Source organism: Carcharodon carcharias, chromosome 12 (assembly GCF_017639515.1).
Source record: "Carcharodon carcharias isolate sCarCar2 chromosome 12, sCarCar2.pri, whole genome shotgun sequence".
NCBI classification, from domain to species: domain Eukaryota; kingdom Metazoa; phylum Chordata; class Chondrichthyes; order Lamniformes; family Lamnidae; genus Carcharodon; species Carcharodon carcharias.
The window spans coordinates 56,072,773-56,099,832 of NC_054478.1; the positions used below are offsets into that span (position 1 = coordinate 56,072,773).

The 27,060-nt window shown below is 41.0% G+C and overlaps 1 protein-coding gene across 3 annotated transcripts in view; it reads left to right on the forward strand.

Moving 5' to 3' along the window:
- LOC121284785 (extended synaptotagmin-3-like) overlaps positions 1–27,060 on the forward strand; it is a 137,078-nt gene that overhangs the window by 107,748 nt on the left and 2,270 nt on the right. For all 3 annotated transcript variants that reach the window (XM_041200434.1, XM_041200435.1, XM_041200436.1), the window contains 11 exons: positions 419–508; positions 5,617–5,697; positions 9,939–10,007; positions 11,532–11,606; positions 12,928–13,014; positions 17,774–17,923; positions 19,294–19,655; positions 21,464–21,562; positions 22,705–22,836; positions 23,274–23,379; positions 26,049–26,098. In XM_041200434.1, coding sequence (XP_041056368.1) covers positions 419–508; positions 5,617–5,697; positions 9,939–10,007; positions 11,532–11,606; positions 12,928–13,014; positions 17,774–17,923; positions 19,294–19,655; positions 21,464–21,562; positions 22,705–22,836; positions 23,274–23,379; positions 26,049–26,098 — 1,301 coding nt within the window. The remainder of the gene's footprint in view (positions 1–418; positions 509–5,616; positions 5,698–9,938; positions 10,008–11,531; positions 11,607–12,927; positions 13,015–17,773; positions 17,924–19,293; positions 19,656–21,463; positions 21,563–22,704; positions 22,837–23,273; positions 23,380–26,048; positions 26,099–27,060) is intronic.

The window sequence follows — 27,060 nt, forward strand, 5'->3', positions numbered from 1 at the left end:
TGATCTTATAATGTTTTCCTCAGACATGTCTGTTAGATGAATAGAAATCTCTTACCTTTAATTTCTAGAGTCTGGATGTGGACTATTTGCAAATAATAATGGAAGCAGGATAGTATTTTTGAATCATACTGACATTTAAAACTGTTCTTCATGAATAATTTGACACTAAAATATTGTAAAACTAACTTCTCTTCATTACTTGTAAGGAAGAAAAATTAATCAATTTCCTTTGAAACTTGCCAAAAGAGAACCATTTACATATGATTGTACTGATATGTTAGGGTCAAGGATCAGATTATTGATAGCATGAATGAGAGTTAGTCTATCTTTAATGCAGATTCATTATATGCCATTTCACAGTTTCATATTACTGTGTCCTGTAGCCATTGCCATAACTCAAACATTTTGCCTGTTACAGTGGTTTCCTCTGAATGATGTGGAACATGGAAAAGTACAACTAAAGCTTGAATGGCTATCCTTGGTCACTGATCTAGAAAAAGAACCCATGGTATGTTTCAAACAGCATGAACATGAATTGACACAATGGAGATTTGTGTGCACAAAATGACAAACATCATTATCAAAAAAAGTATCGTGTACAGTGCACATTTTCTTTAATTGTCACAGCGACTTTTTGGAATATTTTTCCTGTCACACTTCTGTAGGGTGGCCGAGTTGTGCTATTAATGATAGATTGATCTGCAGACACTTCTTGGGTGGAAACTTTAAGTTTATTTACAACATACTCAGCAGCAGATCAACACACATGCATTCAACTCTAACTCTACACTGCCTGCTGAGGTAGCCTGCGCTACTCACCTATTGGTTACTATAGATCATGTGATCTTGCCTAACAAGTATTATTCTTAAAGGTATATTACACTAAATAAAACCATAATTACTACATTCCTTCCCCTTAAACTCATCTATATATATTATATTTACAAGTACATATTTTTCAAGATATAATATTTACACTGGGTAAGGGATTTACAAGCTCAGTCTTTCAGGTGGTTTCCTGGTACATGTGGAACATCGCAACTCCGCAACTTCAGATTCTTTGTCAGGAACCTCCTTTTCCGGAGTTGCCTGAACAGTAGGTGCTTCGGTGGGCACTTGCAGTTCTGTATCCTCAACTTTTACAGGCACATCAAACATTTCAGTCCTGGGTTGAGTAGCTTCAACATGAAACACAGACCTGGTCATGATCACTGGTGGAACCAAATCTTGGTGATTTGTCTCTCTCTTCCTTAAATGGTCCACATATTTAAAAATGATCCAGCTTTCCACCTCCACATGGTAAGATAGAGGTCCAGTCACCACACTTATTTCACCCAGTAACCACTTTGGTCCTTCCCTGAAGTTTTTTTTATGTATACCGGCTCTCCCACGGTAAATTTCCTTTTGCGATTATGCCAGTCATGTTTGGTTTTCTGGCTTCCCTGACTCCTTTCCAACTTTCCCTCTACATTCGACATTATTAAGCTCAATCTCATCCTGAGATAGCGTTTCAACAATAACGCTGCTGGTGTGATACCTGTTGTTGTGTGAGGGGTAGTCCTGTAATGAAAAAAAAGTGTGCTAGCTTGGTTGCCAAGGAATCACTAGTCAGATTTATCATGCCTGCCCTGAACGTTTGAACGTTCCTTTGAGGAAGGGTGGCATGGTGCAGTTTTCACATGAGTGATACCATTGAGACTGATAAACCATTGAAACTCAGCACTCGTAAATGCCGTGTCATTATCGGAAACGACTACTGGTAGTCTGTGAATGGCAAAACTGGCGTAGTTTCTCAGTTGTAGCGGCCAACGTTGGTGACTTCACCTCATTTTTGTCCAACCATTCTGAGTGTGCATCGACAATGAGCAGAAGTATCGTTCTCAGGAAAGGTCCAATGTAGTCAATGTGTAACCGCACCCAGGGTCTACCTGGCTACTCCCACTGGTGTAATGGAGCTATCGCTGGTAGCTTTTGCAGTTGCTGATATTGCACACAGTGCTTCAATAAACTCTCGATTTCACCATTCATTCCAAGCCACGATAGATAGCTGCACGCTATGGTCTTCATTCAGGAAATTCCTGGATGGGCACTGTGTAGTTCAATTAAAAGTGGCTCCCTTTCCTTTGGAGGAACTATCACTTATGCACCCCACAATAAGATGCCATCTTGGCTGGTTATTTTATGTCTTCGGTTGAAGTACAGTTTCATTTCATCAGATACAGGCTCCTGTGACCAACCATGTAGCACTTGATCTCGTGCTTGAGTTAGGATCGGGCCCCAACTTGTCCTGTCTCTGATCTGTCAAGTATCGTACCAGCGACAGTAAAACAAGTTCCTGTGGAACTGGGACATGCTCATCATTTTCTTATAAAGGCAAACAACTGAGGGCACCGGCATTTGTGATTTGATTGCCAGGCCTATGTATGAAAGTGTATTCGTATGCTGCCAGAATTAAAGCCCATCGTTGCTGAGGCTATAGGTGATCTAGCCTAGTCCTGACTAAACATTCTTAGCAATGGTTTGTGGTCTGAAATGATTGTAAAATGAGGGCTGTGTACGTACTGGTGAAATTTCTTGACACCAAAGATGACGGACAGGCCTTCTCTTTCTATCTGTGAGCATCCCTTTCCCACTGTAGTGAGCGTTCTTGATACGTATCCTATTGGCCGTTCTGTGCCATTGTCCATCCGATGAGAGAGCACTGCTCCCACCTCGTAGGGAGATGTGTCACATGTCAGCACCAATTCTTTCATCTAGTCATATTGCACTATTAGATTGGACGAGTGCAACAATTGTGTTTCACCTTTATGAAAGCTTCTTTTTGGGCCACCTCTCAAGGCCAATGTTGGTTCTTTTTCAGTAGAGAATGCAGGGGGGGCAGCTCTGTAGACAAATTGGGTAAGGACCGCCCATAATAGTTTATCATTCCTTGGAATGATTTGAGCTCTGAGGTATTCTTTGGCGCAGGTGCCATTCTTATGGCTCTCACATTGTCCTTAACTTGGTGGGGGCCCTGTGAATCTACCCGGTGACCCAAATAGATTACCTTCTTCGCTTGGAACGTGCACTTTTCTTTTTTTAAATGCACTCCAGCTTGCAAGAAACGTTTTAAGACCTCTTCTAAGTTTGCCAGATGCTCTTTTTCAGTGAATTCTGTCACTAATTCATCTTCTAAATAGACTACAGCCTGGGGCAGCCCCTGCAGTAAGCTTTCCATTGTGCTCTGAAAGATGGCACAAGCGGAGGAGACACCAAAAGGCAGATGTGTATATTGGTACAACTCTATGTGGGTATTAATGTAACAAATTCCCGGGAGGCATTATCCAACTCTAATTATTGAGAAGCATGACTCATGTTAAACTTTGTGTACATTGTCCCTCCTCCAACTTGACATACAGGTCTTCAATTTTTGGAATCGGGTGCCTGTCTAGTTTAGCGACTTTATTAACCGTCAGTTTGTAGTCTCCACAAATTCAGACGCTTTGGTCGGGTTTAAGGGTGGGGACTATGGGTGCTGCCCGTTTTGAGAACTGAACAGGTTGTATAATGTCCAGTTTCTCTAGTTTGTTCAGTTCAATGTCAACTTTTTCTCGCAGGGCTTATGATACCAGTCTCACCTTCATGAAGCAAGGGGTTGTTTCGAGAGCCACATGAACCTTGGCCTGCAGGTCCTGGATTTTCCTTAGTTTGTCCTTAAAGAGGATGGTGTCCTTTCTAAGTAGCTCTGGTAGCCCAATTGCTCTCAAATGGAAAATTTCAGCCCATTCTAACTTAATCTCCTTTAACCAATTTTGCCCCAGGAGGCTTGCCTATTCACCTACCACCAAGGGTAGCTTTGCCTATTGGTTTCTATAATGGATAGTTACTTTGCTTATGCTTTTTACTTGAATGTCTTCACCCGTATATATTTAAAGCTTGGCATTTGTTTGTTCTAAACTTAATTGATGTTCACCATTATTCAAGTATCTGAAGGTATGTTCCCCAGTTACTGCATTGAGAACTCCCATGTCCAATTCTATTCTAACAGGTTTGCCATTTACTTTCACTGTGACAAATATTGGTTCTGTTTTCCAACTTTCAGTATAAAACAATGAGTAAATGCCTGAATTTGTTGTTTCAGGATCTTCTACTTTGTAGGTTTCATTGGGCTTCTTCTTTTGTTTACAAGCCTGCTTGAATCTTTCCTTGCATTGTCTCATCATATGTCCATTGCTATGACAATAGTAGCATTTGATTTGTTTTAAACTGCCAATCACTAAAAGACTGTTTCCACCTCCATTAAAATTATTCTTTGATTTCGCTGCTAAGTTATTTTCCTTAATTCTTTGGCAAGGGGGCCTGCTTCTCGGCAGAGTTTTGCTTTCTCGCACCTCTTTCGGTTGAGGTTTCCCGCCCAATGTGGAGGATGGTGCCATTTTGCGCAGCCTGTATTGCTTTTGAATCTCTTACTGTGCTTTTCATGGGCAGCACTATCTCCAGTGCCTTCTTGAAATCCAGATGCACTTCGGACAATAATCTTTTCTGAATGGAGTCCTCTTTCACACCACAAATTAAACGATATCTGAGCATGTTGTTCAGAGTCATATCAAACTCTCAATGTTCTATTAGCTGCTTCAAGTTTGCTATGTAGCATGGAATTGTCTCATCCAGGGCTCTATTTCGCGAATTAAGCCTGAACCTCTGAGGGCTTTGGTTGAAAGTGACCCTTCACAAGGTCCACCAATTCGTCAAAATTCTTCTGAGGCACTAGGTGCCTTCAAACTTCGAATCAGACTGTAGGTTTTGCTCCCACAAGTACTCAAGAGGGTTGCTCGCCTCTTTCCCCCGTAATCTCATTCATTGAAAAAAGAACATGAGGTGTTCTATATATTGAGACCAATCATCAAAAGGATCAATTCTCAAAAATTGTGGCTTTTTGAGAGGGGATAACTTGTTCAATTCTAACACAGCTTGCTACTTACAATCACTGGGCAAGGTACAGTGCCAATTTCTTTTTAACTTGATTTCTTCTGTTCAATCCTGTTTTATCCTCATCGCCAGTTTGTTTCAGGGTGGCTGAGTTGTGCTATTAGTGATAGAGTTGATCTGCAGACACTTCTTGGGTGGAAACTTTAAATTTATTTACAATATACTCAGCAGCCACTACATGTGTGCTTTCAACTCCAACTCTATCTCTACACTGCCTGCTGAAGTAGCCCATGCTACTCTCCTATTGGTTAATACAGATCATGTGATCTTGCCTAACAAGTATAATTCTTAAAGGTACATTACACACTAAATAAAACCATAATTACTACAACTTCCTTGGTAACACCCCTGATGTTATAAAACAGCATGTCTTCCTTCTCACTGAGAGTCACATAGCAATTCACTAATATTCCTTAAAAACACAGAGCACAGAGAAAACCTTCCCCAATATTAAACTAACACTGCATGAAATACTCAGAAAATTGACAATTCAAAGTAAATGTTAAAATCATATTTAAACTACTAAATGTGATAGATTAGATCAAAATTGAAAAAAAGTATTCATAGTTTCAAACTTGCATGTTAGAGGAATAAGGCCATAAAGTCATATGAAAGAGAAAAAAGCTACTTTGTTCCTCTAATTTACAGGAATATACAATGAAGCAGACTCTTCCAGGCCAATCAAATGCATTGCTGGTGGTTTATTTGGATAGTGCATATCATCTGCCTGTAAGTAAACGATAATATATTTTACCCAAATGTGATTTAATTTGTGGAACATTTATCTTCTGAAATAGTCATTTAACATTATAGCAATTACTGTAGTTTCTTACAAGTGATGAGAGTACATAAGTAAATAAGTATCGTCATCTTTAGAGATTAATGACCATAATATGCAATATGTGATTAAATGCAACTTGGTAATCAACACCCACGAGAACCACAGCTAAAATATATTATAGAGCCTGCTGAAAAATGAATTATGCAGGCCATTATTATGTAAATCAACCAAAAAGTTTTGGCAAGGAAGCGATTTTGGTAAGGAAGTTTTAGGAAACTTAAAATGTTATTTTTTTGTCCTTGCTTTTTTCTGTATCTCTGTTCTCTCTCTCTCTTAATCTAACTTTTCTTTTCCCTCTGGTATTTTTCTTCCTGTATGCAATTTCATATTGAATTCGCTCTCTTTCTCATCTTCCCTCTGATTATTTCTAATTGCTTTCATCTCATTGGTTAAGGAGATACACTATCCCATTATTCACCAAGATCCCTGATAGCCCCTTGTCTTCAGAATGTCATTATCCACTTGCACAAATTTTTAAACCCTTAACTTACAGGCTGGGATTTTCCGTGCCTGCTGATGTCGAGTGTGTTCGGTGGTGTGAGTGGACAATGGGCCACAAACGGTTTCACGACGGCATGATACCAGTTTGCGATTGTTTGTTAAGCCCGCCAATGGCGGGCCACGTTCTCCGCCATCGGATGTCAGGAACCTCATTATAATACATCAGCATATCATTATTAGCCCTGCCCGCCAGAATTATCCCCTGGATTGTCTGCCCACGTCGGTGGGAAAACACGCTGGCGTAGAACACATCTTGACAACTGTGACATGCAGAAGTCGGGACTTACCCGACAGGGTCTTGCGGACATCCGAGGAGCAGAAGATGCTGGAGCCCAACACCAACAGCACACTGGAGGAATGTCCATGGCATGCTGGGTGGATTTTCATGGATATGGCTCTGCTGTGAATCAGCTTACAGAAGTTGGATAGTCATCATTGATGCTCACAACAGATGATGGTCAAGTGGGTGAGAGGAAGGGCTAGAATCGGCTGGGAATGGAAGATGTGTCTGTGGGGGGGTGAGGCTGGGAGTGGGGGTGATGAAAGTGTCAGGATGGGGTGAGGTTGGGAGTGGGGGAGTGAAAGTGTCAGGATGGGATGAGGTTGGGAGGGGATGAATGTGTCAGGATAGGGTGGCATTGAGGGGGAGGAATGAAAGTGTTGGGAGGGGGAGGGAGAGATGGGGGAGGATGGGGTTACGGGTGAGAAGAGGTAGGTGTAAGGGGGGGGAAGGTATCTAGGGGAAGGAAGGGGTGTGGAGAGACGATGGTGTCCTGGGGAAGAAGTAAAGGTGGAAGGAGTCAGGGAGGGGGTAAGAGTAAGGCTGGAGAAAGGACTTTGAGGGGGGAGGGGCTGGGTAGTGAAAGAGGTAAGATCGGAGGAAGGAGCCAGGAAGGGGGAAGGACTAAGGGAGGGAGGAGTCTGGGGTGGGGGTGGGAGGACTAGGGGGGTGAGGAGAAAGGGGTTCTGGTGAGGGATGTGAACGGGTGGGGGGGGGGTGGTGGGGGATGTGAAAGGGGGAAGGGGTGCAGAGGGGTCAAGGGGTCCGGCAGAGGATGGGTTATGCAGGTGAATGTGCACCAGAAGGGTTAGATAGGTCCATGTCTGCCTCCTGAGGAGCGACCTGAGGGTGGGTGTGATATGGAGGAAGGGTGAGAATGACCAAGGGCACAGTGAGGCCATAGGGTGGGAGGGTGAGGGTTCGACAATAGCAAAAGAAGGGAGAGAGAAGGTGGTTGGTCGGGACCCAGAGGCAGACACAGACCCTGGGGTGGGAAGGAGGAGGTCAGGGAGGTAAATGTGGATGAGGGTGGGATTTTCTGGAAGGAAGGAAATGTGCATGTTCACCTGGACATTCCCAAAGGAAAAGGGTTGGGGCTGGAAGGTAACAGAGGGGAGGTGAAATGTGATGCCAGAGAGGTCAACTGTGATGGAGGAAAGGAAATGGGTAACTGAGGGTAAAGGACAAGGGGGTGAAAGTAAAATCGAATCAGCACTATTCTGTCCAGATAGGAAATGAAACGAGAGTCGTCGTGGGCGAGATCAGGTATTGCATGGGAATATGATCATTGGGTGGGTGTAGATGCAGGTCAGCTCCAATGGACAACTGAAAGAGAACCCCAGCAGGCAGCATTCAAAATGCTCAGCACATTGAGATGAGTGTGAAACGTGAAGGATCCGCGTGGGTGGGAGAGTGCTTGCACGAGACTACAAAAGACCCTACCACACACACACTCTTCCATCCAGAATCACTCGGGCCGGCTGCTCCATCTGCAGTGACGTGTCTTCCGGGCTGCTTCTTTTCACCTCTCCACTAGAGGAGTCCTCTTCGCTGCAGATGAGGACGTGGATGGAGCTGAGAGACTGGCTGGCTGAGGGTGTTGGTCCCTTGGCAGAGCTCCCTGTGAACCTAGGTATAGATAAGTAGTGCATGGCAGCAGAGTCAAAAGCAGGAGAGAAAGCACTCAGTTGCATTGAGGGAGGGGTGACATGATGCAGGATCCTCAGGTGAGTGTTTACTGTCGCCACAGGCAGTGTCCACATCCTCGCTAGCTGGCACGAAGGCACACTCCTAAAAGTGTGAGGGGCCTAATGTGGGCCACTCCACCCCTAATCTGGGACCTCTCCCTGCTGATGTGAGCAGGCTTCTCCTGCGTAAAAATAAATGGAGAGAGCGTGAGCAAGACACATGGCAGTGCATAGAATGTTTGTGTGGTGGGTGGCGCCATTGGCAGGAATGAGGACATGAGCTTGAGAGGACATGAGCCTGATGAAGATGTGAGGGTGTATGAGCAAGGTTGAGGTGTGAGATCCTTGTGGGTGTGTGATGGGTTTGTGAATGTGAGTTGAGAGTGATGAGAAGAATGTGTTACCCTGGCGGAACGGATGAGACCATTTATCCTGTAGTGGCACTGGGTGGCTGTCCTCTTTTGCAGGGCATCAGCACTGACCACTGCTGCTGCTACCTCCCAAGCCTTGTTTGTAATGCCTATCCTGCAGCCAGAGGACATCATGGCAGGCCTTCACAGCATCCAAAATGTGTTCCAGTGATGCGTTGCTAAACCTGGGGCTGCGGTCTTTTTGCCTGTCGTGGACTTCTTCCCTGCAGTAATCATGGCCTGGAAGCACTGAGAGGTGTGCTGGACTTTAAATATGGTGCCCGGCATGATGAAGCGGCAAGGTGATGGCAGGCGGGCGAATGAGAGCCAACCCGGGAGTGCATAAATAATGTGGCGGGCTTGGGAGATATGGCATGAAAAGCCACCATTGCGGCCAGGGGTAAAACATTGTTTTATCTGTCCACTACCGGACTTAATGCAAATCTGGGATGGTTCTGCCCTCAACTGCAAGCCTAAATAACACGGCACACTACAGCAAAATTTGACCCAATATTTAAAAAAAAACAAACTTGCAGGGAATGAACAATGAATTAAAAGGAAGGAACTGAGAAAGGATTGATGAACGCTATCCCATTGAGAAAAAACTGTTAAGTCCAGTATGTAAGAAAAGTGTTTCCATAAACAAAGTTATGGATGTCAGTTAAGGTGAGAATGGAAAGGTACACATTTTGTATTCATCCAAGGTAAAGGAAGAGTATGCAGAGAAAAGTATATTAATTGGTTAAAATGGATCCACAAGAAACTTATGGATGAGAAAGGCCATTCAGTCCATCTTAATTCATTCATCCAGAAGAACTTAGACTCCTTCCCCTCTGTTGCTACAGCTAGCTATTTCTTAAATTATTCCAGAGCTTTCACCTTCACCCAGAAATCTATTTCAAGTGTTACCCATCCTCTGCGTAAGGAAGAACCATCTGATATTAGTCCAGAAGTTATATTTAACATGTCTTAACCTGTGTCTCCTTGTCCTACCTCCACTGTTTAAAGTAGCATTTCAGATGAACATTTTTTGTATGATTTTACTATCTTCTGTACTTCAATATAGTCAGCTTTCTTTTCTTGCTGGAAAGCCCAAGTCTCTCCAGTTTTCCTCATAATTCAAACGCCCGACATTTGGGATGCAGCTGTGTCACTTTTGTGTACTTTGTAAATTGTTGTTTGGTTCCTCGGTGAATTTGTAAAACATAGTCTAACTAGAAACTTATGAAAGTAATTTATTTTTCTCCAAGAGAAATCAATTTGAATATACCAACAATGAGTACAGTGTGAAGAAAAAGAACAAATCAAACTACATTAAGGTAATTTTATGTTACTACATTAAATCTAATGCATAATCACATTAAATCCAAAACAATTAGTTTAATCTGGGGATCTACTAGAAACTTACAAATTAGGGCTGCCAGACGCAGGACACCGACGCTCAATGCTTTCAGACCATTGACACCTCTCCTACCACAGCTAAAAGACCCCAGGCATACGCAGTGAGTTGTACCCCACATTAGGGCATTTATTCATACTGACCATGTCCAGCACTCCAACTGCACTGCTGTCAAACTCCAGGACCCCTATGCCATTATTCCCAATTACCACTATCCCCCAAGTGCTACCAAAATCTAGGGCTACCCTTCTGGAGCTACAAAACCCCATGATGTTTTCTTAGAACTATTAAACATCAGGTACTTGTTTCCAACCTGCTACATGTTGCACACCAGTTTGCCAAGTAGCTTTAATTTGTTCTCTGAGAAACTACCATGACATCACGTGGTATTCAATTATGTCAACACTGTTGGAAGATTATGAAAAACTGTTGGGAATGGATTTTGGGAAATCAGAGTTAACCTTTGCAACTATGGCAATTGACTTCACCAAGAAACTCCTAAACAACTAAGGAGTGTTTTGAGCAGAAGCTTGAATATCAGTTTTCTGTTCGACATGTGCCACCTCGACCTGAAAGAAAAGTGGGTGATCCAGTTCGGACAGTGAAAAAGACTAAGTGCAAAAGAGATTTTTTAATAAAGTCTTTACATGGTGAATCCTTGCAAACACAACAGTTCCCAAATTAGGTCTCTTTATATCTGGCTGTAGTGAGAAGGAGGTTCACTACAGGCAGTCCATCAATGACTGCACAAACCTAAGTGAGCACATTAGCAATGTCGGTAACTTCCCTCCATGTAACTCATAGAGTGGGGTCCAGCCTCTGACAGGGCCACCCACCTTTGTAGCACCTCCAGGAGCAGCATTTCCAGCTCTTATTCATTAAAGGGACAAAGTTGTTCACATTTCTACTATTCCGTTGTGAGCAATTAGTCCTCCTTTCAAGCCACGCATTCCACTGTAATGGTGAGCTGCTGTCTCCATTATTTTCTGCTGTCGAGTGGAACTTGCCACACGCCAATCTGTCTGAACAAACTTTTCATACGCTGGAAACTTTTTTTAAAATTTCCTGCAAAAGTCCTTTCCCCAATTTATGCTCAGCTCATGTGACTTATCCTCTCAATTTCCAATCTATATGAGCCAATATGACATTATTTGTATTGGACTTTAATAATCAGCATTATTATGTTTCTTTAAACCTTGGAATATGTATCATCTGTAAGTTGACAAAAAAGCACTTGATGATCTAGTGAGGCAAAAGCTTTAGCTAATAACATCACCATCTAAAGGAACTAAAGTTTAAAAACAATCACATCAAAATAAAACTAGTCCTAATGAGCTGGGCAATAGCAGTTAGACATTGATAGCCTTTATTGTAATTAAAAATTGTTCATATATTTGTATCAGCATGTTTTCAATGAAGGATTATCCTATTTTTACATTCACAGTCAACAAAGAGGGCCAACTTAGAACCTAGCTGCTCTGTTCAGCTTGTTGTAGGAAACGACATACAAGAAAGCAAGGTATGAGTTGTCCATGTTCAAAGCTGTATGTTTATGTGTATCTGCAATATAGTATAACGCAAATTGCATGAGTTGAATTTCTTGATGCATTTTTAGTGTTGTAAAACTTTACTGAATCACTTCTGCCTCAGATAAGATGGGCATGACCTCAGGATTCTGCCCAAAATCTGAGCAGAATAGTCAGAATGTCCATTCCACTTGCCTAAAATCGGTGACGAGAGACCTGAACCAGGAATAGTTTGGGCCTCAGTCAGATGCTGCTGGTGAGTTGTAGGCACCAAATGATTGCAGTTAGTTGGTTGTAAATGAGCAGAAAATCAGCCAGCTCCCACAATGAGTCAGATGGCAAGTTGAACCAGAGGGTGAGGGGAGATGGGTGGAAAGGGAGCGAGAGGGATCCCAGGGCAGCCCTCACATGGACTAGCAAAAGGCTCTGATTTCTTTGTAAGCTCAGCACTTCTCCTGGTCCTCCTGACCCCACATTACTTCTTTTGGCTGTATTTTGAACAGTCAGCAACAGATCCCTTTACATCTACTGGTTACAGATCTCTACCTTGTACAGTTGTGTCAATGCAGGAAATCAGTATGCTTATTTAAGCAGCCTTCTGGAAGCTGACAAGCCTTGATGTTAAAAGGGCCTGCATTGTTCCTGATTTACAACTGCCAGCTGCTCAAGGAGTCTTTGAGAGGGAGTTTGTTTTTGCTATCAAAAATCAATCGCTTTGGTGGTGCTCTAGGGTTTAAAGTCTCTGAGGGAGAAATTTGCTTATGGAACAACACTTCTAGCTGTGCTAGGCAAATTTGTGTCAATTCTCCAGGAACAGGCAGTGCTGCTGACCACTACCTGCACAGCCTGTGTGGCTTTCTTCATTGATATAATTGAAGAACACACAGTGGCCTGCAGCACTGCCTGCTCCAGTGAATTGAGGTAAGTCTAGGAGTAGTGCTACACAAATGAATTTCTCCCTCTGTTGTGGTCCTGGGAGGCAGTTTGATTATCACTGTTTTCAGCAACTTCTCACTATGACTGTACAATTAGGGAAATAAAATGAATATCTGCAATACAAGTATACATCTGAAGGATGTGTAAAAGCCATACTTTGAGGAAGTACAGAAATTGTGCTGTAATATCAAATAACTTAGGCATCAGACTATTAAAACCTTGATTAAATATATCATCATTAGACCATTGATTCTTAAGAAGGGAATACCTTCTTTGACACTAGTTAGCATTTTACTTAAAGGAATCATTTAAATAATTTGCAAAAATTATTAGCATTATGAAGGACTGTATACCTAACAAATAATTTTGGATTCACAGATTTGCCACAATACCAGTTCACCAATCTGGGAACAAGCATTTGTATTCTTCATCAAAAATGTTCATTCCGAACAGCTAAGCATAGAGGTAAAGTACTGTTATATTTCAAGCTGCTATCAATAATTGGGGTTGAACATAACAGTGACAGAACTATATTTAATAAACTCAAGCTTATTTTCAGTACTAAAATGCATTAAGTTGTTCAGATTTTGAAATTGCTTTAAGAAAACTCCAAAGTATAAGCTCATACTTAGTGGTTCACTCTGCTTGGATTACCAAATTCCCAGTATAACTGTCTGGAAGCTTGTACACATTTCTGGTCTGAAGTGTGCCATCCAAAGTCAGGGTGAAAAATCACAGTCACTGGTCCCTGATTCCAGGTCCCTTATTTCCCCCCACTTTAAGCCTCCCCATCACTTCCTTCAGGTGCCTGTTATTGGAAACCATAGTCACAGGGCAAACTCTTTTCTATAGGTTTAGAAATATTTTTTGGCTTTTGTACTCTCTGCCTCTGTTTACAAAGCCCATCAAAAGCTCAGGTTTCAGTATAATACAGTTCACAACCACGGCTTTGTCAGACAATTACACACAACTTGGTCATTTGTATCATGCAACCAGCTTGGCTTCTTTGAACCTGGTTCTATGTAATATCTGAACACCAACTGCCAAAAGACTTGAACCTCACAAGCACTGCAAACAACAATCCTATGCATTGTCGCATAATTCCTGTTTTCCCTTCCAAATTTAAAAATGGTAAAACCTTCCAGTAAATTAGCACCAAACAACTGACCTGCAATAATGTGCTATTTCTATCCACACATCTGTGCTTTGTTAACAGAAAAATTATACTTTGCATTGATTGATAAATATTTTCTCGTTTTAAATTGAAACTAACCACACTTACAAATGCCTAGCATGGAGCATATAAAAGGAAATCAAAGTACAGCAGATGCTGGAAATCTGAAATATAAACAGGATGTGCTGGTAATATTCAACAGGCCAGGGAGAATATGTGGAGAGAGAACTAGAGTCAATGCTTCAGGTCCACAACCTGCACTAGTCCTGATGAAGGGCCACTGATCTCTGTTTCTCTCTACACAGATGCCATCAGAAGTGCTGAGCATTTCAAACACTTTCTATTTCTATTGGAGCAAAAATAACTTTTTTTCCAGCCTTCCAAAAAGCAATCAGATTTCCGGTGAGCCTCTTATTCAGCAAGAAACCCAGCAGCAACTGCCTGAGATCTGGTTAAGCACAACATTAAACATGAATTTCAAAAAAATGTTAAGGTATAAAGAAAACATAAACAACTTGCGAGCAAAAATTTAAGTGTCAAAGCAATAAATTGATCAGTTAAAAAATGAGTAGTTAATAAAAATGATCGATACACAGTGCCAAGCAGCAGTGCTAACTAATAAAACCTTTTTGGCCCCAAGTCCTTTTCAAGACGGGAGGAGACAGGGGCCAAGCTAAGGAGTTGTGTTTAACTAACACCAACCCTGCATTCACCTCTGGTGGTGCACACTCCAAGCTGGCCTTAGTCAAATTCATATAAAAGTGGGTGTTGTCTTTCAGCCTGGGTTTTCCTCCTCTCCTGGCCCGGTGTGTGGATAGATTTTTGGGAGGGTGTGTCCCCTCTGCACTGGGCTGGGGGAGGGAAGGTGCCTGTGTGTGTGTCTCTGTCTGCATGCATGTCTGTGTCCATGTTTGGCTCACTCTCCATCTCAGGGAGGAGAGGTCGGTGGAGAAGGGCCGGAGCAGGTCCACAGACACCAGCGCCTCGAGAGAGAGGGAGGAAAGGCCGGGAGTGGAAACTAAGCCCAGACCAACACCATCGTCAAAGGACTAAGGAGAGGTCAGGAAGGGCTGAGGCCACAGACACCAAGGACTCGAGGGAGAACTTTGAGGAAAGGTCAGGAAGCCAACGGCCTTGTGGGGCTAAAGTAAACATCGATGCATCTGGGACTTTACCTCACCTTGCGCTTCAGCAGCTTCCAGCCAGGTCTGAAGAAGAATGAAGAAAGTAGCACCCCACAACCACAAACAGAACAGTCCACACAATAAAGATAGAAGGCACTAGGGAATCTGGTGTGTCCTACTTAGCCAATGTTTGGTGTTGTTCAGAACAACAGCAGTCATTGGCCGGGTAGCCTGTCTGGATGGTATACCTGCCAGATTGGCTGCTTGGACACTGACCAAGAGATTGACAGGCTACACAGCACAGACCCCAGTGTTGTGCTCTTTATGCACCCCGCTTCTCCCAGGCCCTAGTACCACCCACGATAGAGGGTAAGGAAAAACAAGAGGCCTTTACCAATGCCTAAAACAGGCATAAGGCCCTTTTGCTATATTCAAGTATGGGATCTAACTTCTATATCAGGCTCCCTTCTGTAAGATTGGTTTGCCCTGACAAACCAGCCCTGGGGATCACACACAACAAAAAAAAATGAGTGACTTACCTGAATGTGGAGCTGGGAGAAATGAGTACACCACCTGACCCTACACTAAAGGACTAAATCACTGGTCCCAAACTCACCACTCCCATTGCCTCTCCTCTCTGTTCCCAAACCTTACTCCCATCACCAACCCAAGTCCCCATTCATGGTAATGCTTGCTGAGGTCTACTGCAATTTTAGCAGCAGCCCAAACTTGGGAGTCCTTTTCACTGGCTAGTTCCATGTTCCACTGGTAATATTGAAATGAGGCCCAAACCCCAATACCTGGAGAGCCACAAGGCTCAACATTCAGGCTCGGCTTTCATGAACTTTCCATGTACCCCCAAAAAATGGCTGTGGACCAATTTCTAGGCTGTATAATGTGGCTTGTATAAATGTCTGTCCATGATAGATCACTTAAGATTGCATGAAATGTAGCCGGTATTTAGATGCCTGATTCAGCATGTTCCATTTAGAAGTTATAGATTTACATGAAGTAGAAAATCTGTTTACATTAGCTTGCCACCTTACTGGCTTTAGAATGTGTTACTGTAGACAAATGTTATGAATGTTCTTATTTTGTGGAACATAGTTCTTAGCATATGTATCTGCAATCAAATGTTTACGCATTGAAATAAGTTTCCAGTTTAAATCTTTCCAGGTTTTTAGTCAAATTTAATAATATAAAGGACTAGCAAAATAGATTATTTATCCCATTTGCCTTTAAATGGACAATAGCATTTTGAATATTCTCTCTTAAGAAGGTCTCCCCTCTCATTGAGAGGGGTCTTCTGAAACCTCATTTAATATTCTGTCCATAAACCAGGGGTGAGTGGTGTCAACTCTCAGATACAGGTGGGGATTGTGCCCTCAGGAGGAGAGACAACCTCCAGTGAGGCGGGGAGGAGCATTAGGAGGAGGAGAAGGGTAAGAGGACTAAGGGATCTGAGGGAGGCTCAGGAGGCTGTGGACCCTCAGGATGCGGACAGAGAAGCACCAGGTCCCAATGGTCAGAAGGAGCCTCGAGTGCCTCATTGGAGGTGCAGAAGACATGCTGCACCAAGGGTGTACAAGCAGTGATTCAGCTACCTACAAATGACTGAGATTTAGTGCTATAGACAGCTGAGGGTCTCAAAGGCAACTGTTTATCCCTTTGTGAGATGTTGGTTGGAGAGATTTTGTTAAACTGCCTTTGGGGCCACCCGATGCCTGTTGCCCTGAAGGTTATGGTGTCGCTGAACCTTTTTGAGACAGGTTGTTTTCAAGCAGCATCCGTTGACCTGACAGGGAATAGCCCAGTGTAGGTGCATACCCAGGCAGCAGCCACAACGCCTATGTCCTTCGGAAATTCACAAATTCCAGATCTTTTCACCTGCCTGGGTGCATTGGTGGGTTGGCTTTGAGGTGATAAAGGCTGTCTTCTCAAGAGATGGCATATGACACCTGTGAGGGTCCAAGATCTGAGGGAGCGAGGAGGTACAATGAGAGCCACACCAGCATCAAGGCCATGGTGGAACAGACAATTGACCTTCTAAAAATGTGTTTCCAATGCCTGGACTATTCAGGGGGTGCATTACAGTACTCTCCCTTCACAGGTTTCCCTGATGGTCATAGTCTGCTGTGTCCTCCACAACATTGCAGTAGAGAGAGAGAGACTTTGGAGGATGAAGTGGTGCCAGAAAGGTAGCAGTTGAACTGAGGTCAACGGCAAGGATGATGCCAGGGAACATGCCAATGCTGCTGGGAATGCCCCCGGCTGCGACCTGTTGGAAGGCCATGATACCAGAGGCGCCTTATTACGGCAGTGGCTTAGTAGAACCTCATACTGAATCTTTTCTGACAGTGCAACCAGCTCCTCTTCAAAACTTCCACACTGCTAACCTCCTCAGCCACCACCTCCCATGCATTGGTTCTGGGTCACAGCCTCCAGCCTCAGATTGGACATCCCAACTTCCAGAATTCATTGGGAGGAATGGCAGTCTGTCACCTGCCCTTGCCACTAATTGGTGGCAATTAGCGTTTTATCCAACACGCAACGACAGTGGGCCCGGGAATCAGAACATCACCAACTTCCATCAGCGCATGAGCATAAAATTCAGCCCCTTGTCTTTGAGTTTCATACAACCTAAAACTGTTAAGAGCTGGAATACCCTGTTGTGCAGGGAAATTAACAACCCAATTAATAATCTCCTCTCTCCACAGTGTCTTTTGAGAAGGAAGTATTTGCATTAAATATGAAGCATTTTTGGGTAATTCATATAATTTAAAATTACTTTTCAGAATTAGGGGATGTTTGGCTAATATTTTTAGTATATGCATATCTATTGTGGATTTATAACAGAAGTGATTTATTAAATGCTCAGTTTCATTCAGTAACATATGCAACTACTATTGCAATTTGTTTTGAGAAGATCAAAGACAAAGACCGGGAGTGTGCCCTTGGAATCTTGACTGTTCCTTTCTACCATTTGTTGAAAGCATCTGATATGACTCTTGACCAAAGGTTTCCGCTGGAACATTCGGGCCCCAACAGCCTTATAAAATTGAAGATGGTTCTTCGGGTAGGTTACATATACCAGAGAAATGATTACCGTTTTGGTGTATCCTGCCGCCTTAGATATGGATACGTGCTTTCGTGGCATGGACGTGAAAGCTTAAAGGGCCTTTGTTATCTTCCAGTATAAACTGAATCCAATACAATCAAATGTTTAGAAAGCAACATTTTTGAAACTTTAGAAATCTATTACCAAAATGAACTTAAACTTAACCACCTTAAATGTACTTAATATAAGATATTTTACATTTAACACTATGGAGTTTTCTTCAAAGTGATATAATCCCTCAATTAAAGATCCATATTGTAAAATTCTAATTGGCAGAGTTCCCATTTAAACACTTAAGTACTCTGTTTTTCGTGTGCTATTTATTTTAAATAATTTTTAAAATTGTATTTTAAAAGGCACAAAAGAATGTAGTATGAGCATATTCAGCTTCCATGCATGAGTTTGCCAATCAGAAATTTTACCCTCATTTATTTGGAACGGCAGCAAAATTCTGATCGGTTTTGTGCTGTGGAATTGGATTAAGATCTTGCAAATAAATTTTACCTGTGACAGTTAGCAGCCATGAAATAAAGAGACTTTGATCCCAATGTCATGTCATAGCTGGAGTTGAACTCAAATCACTAATGTGAAATGATAAACATTAACCCACTTGCTCCCAAAATTTCCACAATTTACAAAACTCTTATGTGAAGTGAATTGCTTTAAATTTGTGATGCTGAATGCTTTTTTTTCTAAAATGCACAGTGATTAAGAAGTGTACTATAGTTGAAGTAATTTAATAAAGTAAAATATTTTAAGTTTGTTTTGATGCAGAATGACTTCTTAAATTTGGTCTGGTTCTATGAAATAATTATCCTCCCATACAGAAAGTCATAAGTTGCATATGAAATATGTTGTTTCTGTTAAATTTTCTCCATGCGTATCTTTCCTTCTCAATGTAGCATCTCTGCCTAGCCTACTGTTCCATGAGCAACTACTCTCTAATATCTTACCTAAAGAGCCATTTCATGCATGAAGTTGCTATTTTGTTTGACCATGGGAATGATTTTACTGAAACATTTTCAGCAGGATCAGCAGTCAAAAGCAAAAATCCTGCCTGATACTTTTTATCATTGTTAGCTGAGAAGCATTATCCCTCTGCTTCCTGGATGAAATTGGCTAACAATGCAAATCAGAGACTGACCCTTCAGACTTTTCCATTCAATATAGTGTAGTGCCACAGCATAAGGTGCATTTATTCCTGAGGCATTGAGGTGGCCAATCATCAGAGAAAAATAAATATGAAATTATTAGAATTAGTATTAGAAATTGCAAGGACCTATGACTGAGTTGTTTGCTGACATCTGTCCTTTGTGAAATACACACAGATACTCACCTTTGAGGAACCAGATCCTGACAGTGTCTACACAGGTTTGAATGCCCTTAAAAAAGGCCCTATTTCAATAAAGAAAAAGAAAACTGGAAGCAAGCCTAACACTCCGCCTTCAACACCAAGATCACCAAATGTTCCAAAGACATGTGGTAATAGTGCAGTATGTGACCCAATGGAAAAAGAAGAAAATAATCAGCAGTCTAAACACACTGATGAAATTAAATCAGAACTGCCAGCAACTCCAAGACAATCCAACTCCTCAGATACCTTACGAAAAGATATAACCAGTACTACTTTGGAATCGTCACTCACCATTCCTAACATTGAACCTCATGACACAGATGAGCAACTGCAAAAGTATAGTCTATAGTGAATTTTGTATTTAAGTGCTTTACATGTTTTGAAACTAAAAGTACAGAAATTAAAAGCTTACGGATGACAAATTTTGTAGCTTGTGATACAAATCTTGAAATGTAATTAGGCAGGAATCTCAGGTGAAACTAAGGGTCATCACAACTTTAAGAATGACTACAGAAACCATAGAACAATCCTTATGGTAGGCTAAGGTTATCAAGGGCTAAAATCTGTCACTGCAATTGACGCTTAACCATTACACAGACAATTGACAAGCTCAGATCTTTTTTGCTTAATATCTCTAAACTAAAGCTTACAACGTTTATTTAAACAAACCAGTAGGTGCTAATGTTCCTTTCTGGAAATATTGTTTGAATGTTCCTGAGTAATGGTCAGAAAAAAGTTGATATTTTCAATTAATTTCCTATCACCTTGATCTATTTGTGGGCTTGGCTTTGTCTTGCTATGTGCTTCAGAGTTGTCTGCATTTTCGTTGATTTATTTGTTAATTGAAAATCTATTTATCTCAATAATTACTTCATAATTTGTCTTTTTTTCTTACATCCAAAAAAAATTGTCCAACATATTCCCACTTGTAGCCTGAAGTTACCAGACTTTAAAAATAGAAACGATCATGTGAGTAGCATATGCAGCTTTAGTAGGAAGACCCATACAAGCTAGTTCCAAAAAAAAAATCAGAGAATGAGTTAGACAATATGATTGGACAGAAATTAGAGACTAAATCAACGCAAGATCTCAATATCTGGAATCTGTCTCCTGAGCAGTGTATTTTAGGAACATTTGGATGAATTGATTCACCCACAGGAGAACCAGTGAAAGCTGTATAACCTTGGGATGAAATTATCTCAATCATATTTTATGATAGAATAATAGGAATGTTTCGTGAAAAATCTAGTATACATTAGAATTATTTATAACCTGTTTTAAGTAATTCCATTATCTATTTACAAACCAATTGCCCCAAAGTTCCAATGCATTGCTACAGGTTTCACAGGAGTTTACCAGAAACAGCCATAAAGTGGACCCTAAATGGTAATGGAACCACCACCTTCCTGAAACAAACAATGCCATCGTGCTGGAGGTAGAGATTTCCTATGTCAGGAATTCTCACACCCTAGATTCTCCTAATGGGCCTAATTTATAGATAACTGAAGGATGCCTGCCAGTTCAGATGTATGTCCCTGATGAGGGTTGAAGATTGGAATTTTAATAGGACTACTGTGAAGAAGCTTCTGGTGCAGGGGTAAATGACATCTCCACAACTCCCTAATACCCCGAGGCCGGGCACTCATACAATGTTGGACACTCTGGCTGCACTTCTAGAAGTGCGAGTTCTACCATTGTCAGAGCAGTGAGGGAGCCTTTGCCTGACCCCAAAGAGCCTGCCAAAGTCAGTGACTGATTCCTGTCTGATATGATCTTGTATAATTGTTGGATAGTTGGCACACACATTTTTGGGTTCTGTATCTCTTTTCTGAGCTTAAAACTTCTGAATAACAAATATCCAATGTAAATTTCTGGCACAAATCATTGAGTAAAATTGCAGCATATTAGGAAGCATAAAGAATTGTAGAACATTTCCTTTGAAGTCCTAGTGTAGATTTTTAAGTATGATTTGATTCAAGTTTGTTGATTAACTTTAATTGCCTTATTTTCTAAATGTTAACTATTGTAACTAGTGTTGAGAAGACACTATTGTAAGTTATTGCATAATTAAGGTTTCAAACCCCTGAAATCCATGTACAGAAGTGAAGTAGATAAGCAAATTAATGTCTTCATTTTTCTTCCAGTGGAATGGCCCTGAATGAGGAATCTCTGGGCAAAATCCAGCTCACAGTGCGTTATTCTGCCTCTCATGAGAGCCTGATTATAATTGTTAATCGTTGCAGGTAATATTTCTTAGTGGCAATCAGTTAAATTTATACACCTTATATTAAACCACCAATAAGGTAAATAAGTGGCTTAAACTTGAATGCCTTGCCCAGTGAATGAACCTAATAAATCAAGCAAACAACCAATTTTGCTGGAGGCCTGATTTTTCAACAATTGATTCAGTGGGAGGAAACACAGGTCATAACACCAGTATCCATTGGTCTCCAACAGACATTTTAATCTGTTAATTAAATATCCCATGCTGCATCTTATGCTTATAATAATTTCCCTGCAATATTTTGTTGATCATCCATGGCCCAAGAGCAAGTGTAGTCTTCAGGTGAAATTGTGTTAGGGGGTGGGGGATAATTGAATCAGGACACAGATGTGATTTGATCATTTCAAAGTCAGACGTTGTGTCGTTAGGTTTACGTAATACTGCGGTCTTATATGATTTATAGTTAATTAGCAAAATATACTAGAATTTTCTTTACAGTACAGCCTGAGGAGTTGGGAGATACAAGACAATGGAAGCACCACCACATATTGAACAATTAATTACACTCTAATCAAGGAGCTTAAAATGATTTAGAAATTTGAGAGGGTGGATACAAATAAACTATTTTTCAGTGAGGTATCCAGAGCAAAGGAGTACAATTTTAAAATTAGAGATAGACCAGTTAGAAGTGAAATCAAAATGCACTTATTCAAATAAATGCTAATGGGAATGTAAAACCTTCTTTCCCAAAAGGCTGGATATGATGGGTCAATTGAAATGTTCAAGGCCTAAGATTGACAGATTTTTTTTCAAACAGGGTAAGGATATCAAAGTATATAGATCAAAGGCAGGCCACTGGACTGGAGGTACATTTCTGCCATAGAATGGACAGAATGAATAAAATACCAGGATGGACTTGAGCAACTAAATGGGCTACTTTTGTTCCTATTGCCACTTGAATGATATTTATTGCACTATTGAAGTTTTATTTATACAATTTCATTGTCCAGCACATTTATAGGGTTTCAAGCTTTTCACAGATTGGCTTATATGGTTTTAATGAAATAAATGAGTTTTTATTTCCAAGAATACACCGAAGATAATATCTAGAAGTGTATGCACCATTTAATATCATGAATCATTTTGACATTTGTACTGCAGAAGCCTGATATCCTGTTCAAAGGATGGATCAGATCCATATGTACGACTCTACCTTCTTCCTGACAAAAGCTGGTCAGGTCGGAGAAGAACACAAGTCAAGAAGAAGACTGTAGATCCACAATATGATGAAAAGTATGTGGGTTGAATAACATACAGGCAAAAATATATTTTGCACCTGCTTTAAAAATGGTAGAATTAGGCTGACCTGTACAATAGTGGTTTGGAGTGGTTTGAGCTTTTATTCTTTGTGATTGACAGTAAACTTTGAATATATATAACTTTCTGATATATTGAATCACTTAAAGCTAATTTTGGATTTATGACTAACTGTACAATCAACTTTCATGCGGAATATCTATTAGGTCTTAAAAGGCTGTTGGGTTGCATTTCCCTGATGGCAGCAGAGACCCAGTTTTTCATCCTTCTCCCTCCATCTGATAATCGAATACATGACTAGTTAGGAAGCATGAAAAATGTATCTGACAATCCTAGAAATACTGATATTTAACGTAGATTGATCAGTGATTTTTTTTTTAAATATCAATTGGTTTCATTTGCACCTCTTTCAGATTTGAGTTTTCAGTTTCAGTAAAGGAAATTCCTAAACGAAAATTAGATATCGCTGTAAAGAACAACCGGTCATTTGGATCCCATGAGAGAAAAGAACTTGGAAAGGTAACGACGATTGCTACTTACCAGGATTATGCAAAATATATAATTTAATGTATTTGGGCTAAGTCTGCAGCATGACATGAGCAGTTGTTCACTGCTAAGAATATACATATGGTTTGGAAACAGCAAAATGATCAATATTTTGCATCGACTGCTAATTAAGCTTAGTTGTCCAGTTAGTGCAATGAGAATAATTTAGTGTTCTGTGCATAATTTTGGTTTTATCATGCAGCTTAATCAAATCAGATTTGACATAGCAAATGACAAAATATGACTGCTAGCAACTGTGGTATAATTAACTTTTTTGATAAAAGAAAACCCAATGTTGTGTTGCTAAATTGTACAAGAAATTTTGGAGAATTAAATGTTGAAAAATTCTATTTTTGTGGCTATTGACATCTTCCTCTTATTATTCTTTCTACCAAGAAAGTAGTAGCACATATTTGATGGTTCCACAGATGCTAACAGCTGTCATGAATCCCATGCAGATGGTTATTTTTCAATCTGAGGGCTGGATTTTCTTGTTTCCATCTGTGTAGAAGAGCTAGAAAGGCTTTAAAAATAATGGGGGGACCAGATTCCAGGATTCCCACTCACATTACAGTTTGCCAGCGGAGGATAAGGATGTGGGGAGTATGCTGCATTCCCGACCTTGCCAGCTCCTTTGCGGGAATGAACGTTTTAGACCCCTTGCAAATTTGGTGGTGTCGGTCAGCTTTTGCAGGAGATATGGTTCACACCTTGCCTCACGGGGAACCCTAGCCTGGAACTTTTTGACAGTTATGTTTAAAAGATGTTTAAATGATCTATGTTAAGTTTATTTTAAGGTACGTGTTTAAGGCTTTTTTATGGCTTTAAGTTTGTCTTCAATGCAGTGATTGATCATAGGGCTCTGTCCTTAAAAGGTAAGAAACCATTACATTGACTAGCGCTGCTGTATTAGCATCTTTTCACCAATGGATGAAGTCCTCTTCTGCAACCCACATTATGGATAATTAGATATGAATGCATGTAGAGGATCCTGGGGTTTGATCGTCACATTGATTTAATGTCCTGACATCTGCTGAGCCTTTGAAGCACTCTTCCAATACCTACTAAGTACTGAACCATGAGCCATATATTAACTGGCAAGTTCTTTTTTAATTTCAAGAGGATTTCCCTCAGGTATTCAAGATCCTGAGAGATATGGACAAGGTAAATAATGAGAAACTGTTCCCGCTCAAAAGAACAAGAAGAACTAATGGGTACAGATTCAAAATAATTGGCAAAAGGAGTAAATGTGATGTGAGGAAAATTTATTCACCTAGAAGATAGTTGGAGTCTGAACCAAGCTTCCTGAAAGGGTGGTGGAGGCAGGTTCGATTGAGGTATCCAAAAGAGAATTGGATTGCTACGTGAAAAGAGACGTGCAAGGTTACAGGGATAAGGTAGGGGAGTGGGACTAGGTGGAATGCTCTTTGAGAGCCAGTGCAGACTCGATGGGCCGAATGGCCTCCTGCTGCACGGTAAAGATATTGTGAACTAAACATTCCCTTGGGAAAAATACTTCCTTCATTCTCATAAAACTATCAAACACAGCCAGTGAAAGCCCCGTTGAAGAAATCTTTAATCCACTTGATACCTCTTAGTGTTGTTCAAATAAACACACAGGCATTGAAAAAACAGGAGCAGATTTTTATAATTTCATTAAACTGTCAATGTAACAAAGTTGGAGGTCCCCTGTGCAGCTGTGTAAACCACCCCATTCTGGGCTGACTCCATTGGTCTTTTTTGCCTAAAGATTTATTAATGGGGATTTCACTGGCGGTGTTTGACAAGATCATAAGAGGGTCAATCTTTTTCAAAGAGAGAGCCTGATTTAAAAAAAAATTTCATTAGCATTTAAAGTGTTATTATATGGCTCATGAGTTCTGTACCTAGTTAATATTGGGTGTGGGTATGGAAGATGCATATGGGGAGGAAGGGGGTAATGAGGCCCTAACTGAGCCAAAGCCCCGCTTTGTAATCTGCTGGCCTCATCATCTACCTACCTTCATTGCCACCTCGGGAGGAGGCGGCAGCCCACACCCGACTGATACAAAATACCAGATGAATGGGCTGACCTTTAGAAGTCAGATACGCAACGTCAGGAAATGGCCCAACCTGGTTCCAGAACCAAGGATGAAAATCCAGCCCCGAGTTTTTTTTTTTAGCAAACTACAATATTTGAATGAGGAGATGGGTGCTACTTGCAGCAAAGCCTAATGCCCCTGTTCTCTTACAGTTATTGGCAGGGGTTACTGAATAGCGAACAGAAGTTGGAACCCAAGCTATCCCCATTGCTATTCCTCCTATCAGCCCCCCTCCTCCCAAGGCTGTAAGCAAGAGACCCTACAGATCTGTGCTGCATTTGATGACTGGAGCACTGTTTTCCATATGACTCATTTTTAAAATTATTTCAACTTTATTGCAGAAATATTCATGCTAGGATTCATTTTTCCATGATAACTTCAGTACAGTTATAGGGAAAAAAAACTCCAAATGTCTCAGCGGTGCATTTATTGTGATCATCATTGCTGTATCCCTAAAAAGGAATAGGTTTTCAGTATGTACATAATGAAGTACTACATTGAAAGCATTTCTTAAAGAACTGTAGATTATACTCCAATTTATTAACTTTTCTTTTATTGAAGGTATTGATTGACATCCCAAACGATAACTTAAGCCAAGGTTTTACAGAATGGTAAGGTGTATTCCTTCTTTGTGTATTGATATCAAGGTAAATAACATTTTAAAAGAAGATTATATACATGCAGACACAGTTGAAACATTTAAGAGCATAATTGTATTCTATATTCCTTATCAAGTGTCACTTCAAGAACTTTAAACAGAAAAATCAACGTTTTTTAATTCAAGATGACCCACCTATTTTTGCCCTGCCACCCCATCCCCCTCCTCCCCACCCCCACCGCCTCCCCTCCCCCAACCACCCCCCACCAACAAAAGTGCAGAATAATATATTCCCAATTTTTTGGCTTTTTACTATCCTTTAGTTAGTTTATGGGACGTATACATGAACAATCTAGGTTTCTATGTCTCTGTGCAACTGATACACCAGGAAACCTGGACTGTTTTCTCAGTCTCATTGATCATTAGATTGTGAAAAACATATTCTGTTGACATTTACAACCATTGTACACTGATTTCCACTGATTCTTAAAGGTATAAATCTGGTTTCTTCAAAGGAACAATGGTATGTAACTAATATTCATTGCCTTTTTACAGTAGAAAAGAAAATATTGGAACAGGAATAAGCCATTGAGATTAAATGTACATCATTTAGTGAGATAATTTTTCTTAACTCCATTTACCAGCGTTGGTTCCAGGAAATTAAGGTCTTGTGGCGCAGTGGGTAGCATCCTGCCTCTGGGGCTAGTAGCTCCAGGTTCAAGTCCCGCCCCAGGACCTGATGGCCAAGAAAGGTGCATTCATAACGTACCAAACAGGTTGGTTATCAACCTGCGAATCCTTCTAATAGACCTGATGGCAGGCAGTAGGAGCAGGAGAGTTTGCTGGTCAGCCATACTGCAGAAGGCACTGGTAAATCACTGCAGTAATTTGTCAAGCATAATCATGAACCAATCCAATGGAAGTCCATGATTGCCAAAGCCCTCTCAGGGCATGGTACCTGTAGGATGTTCCAGG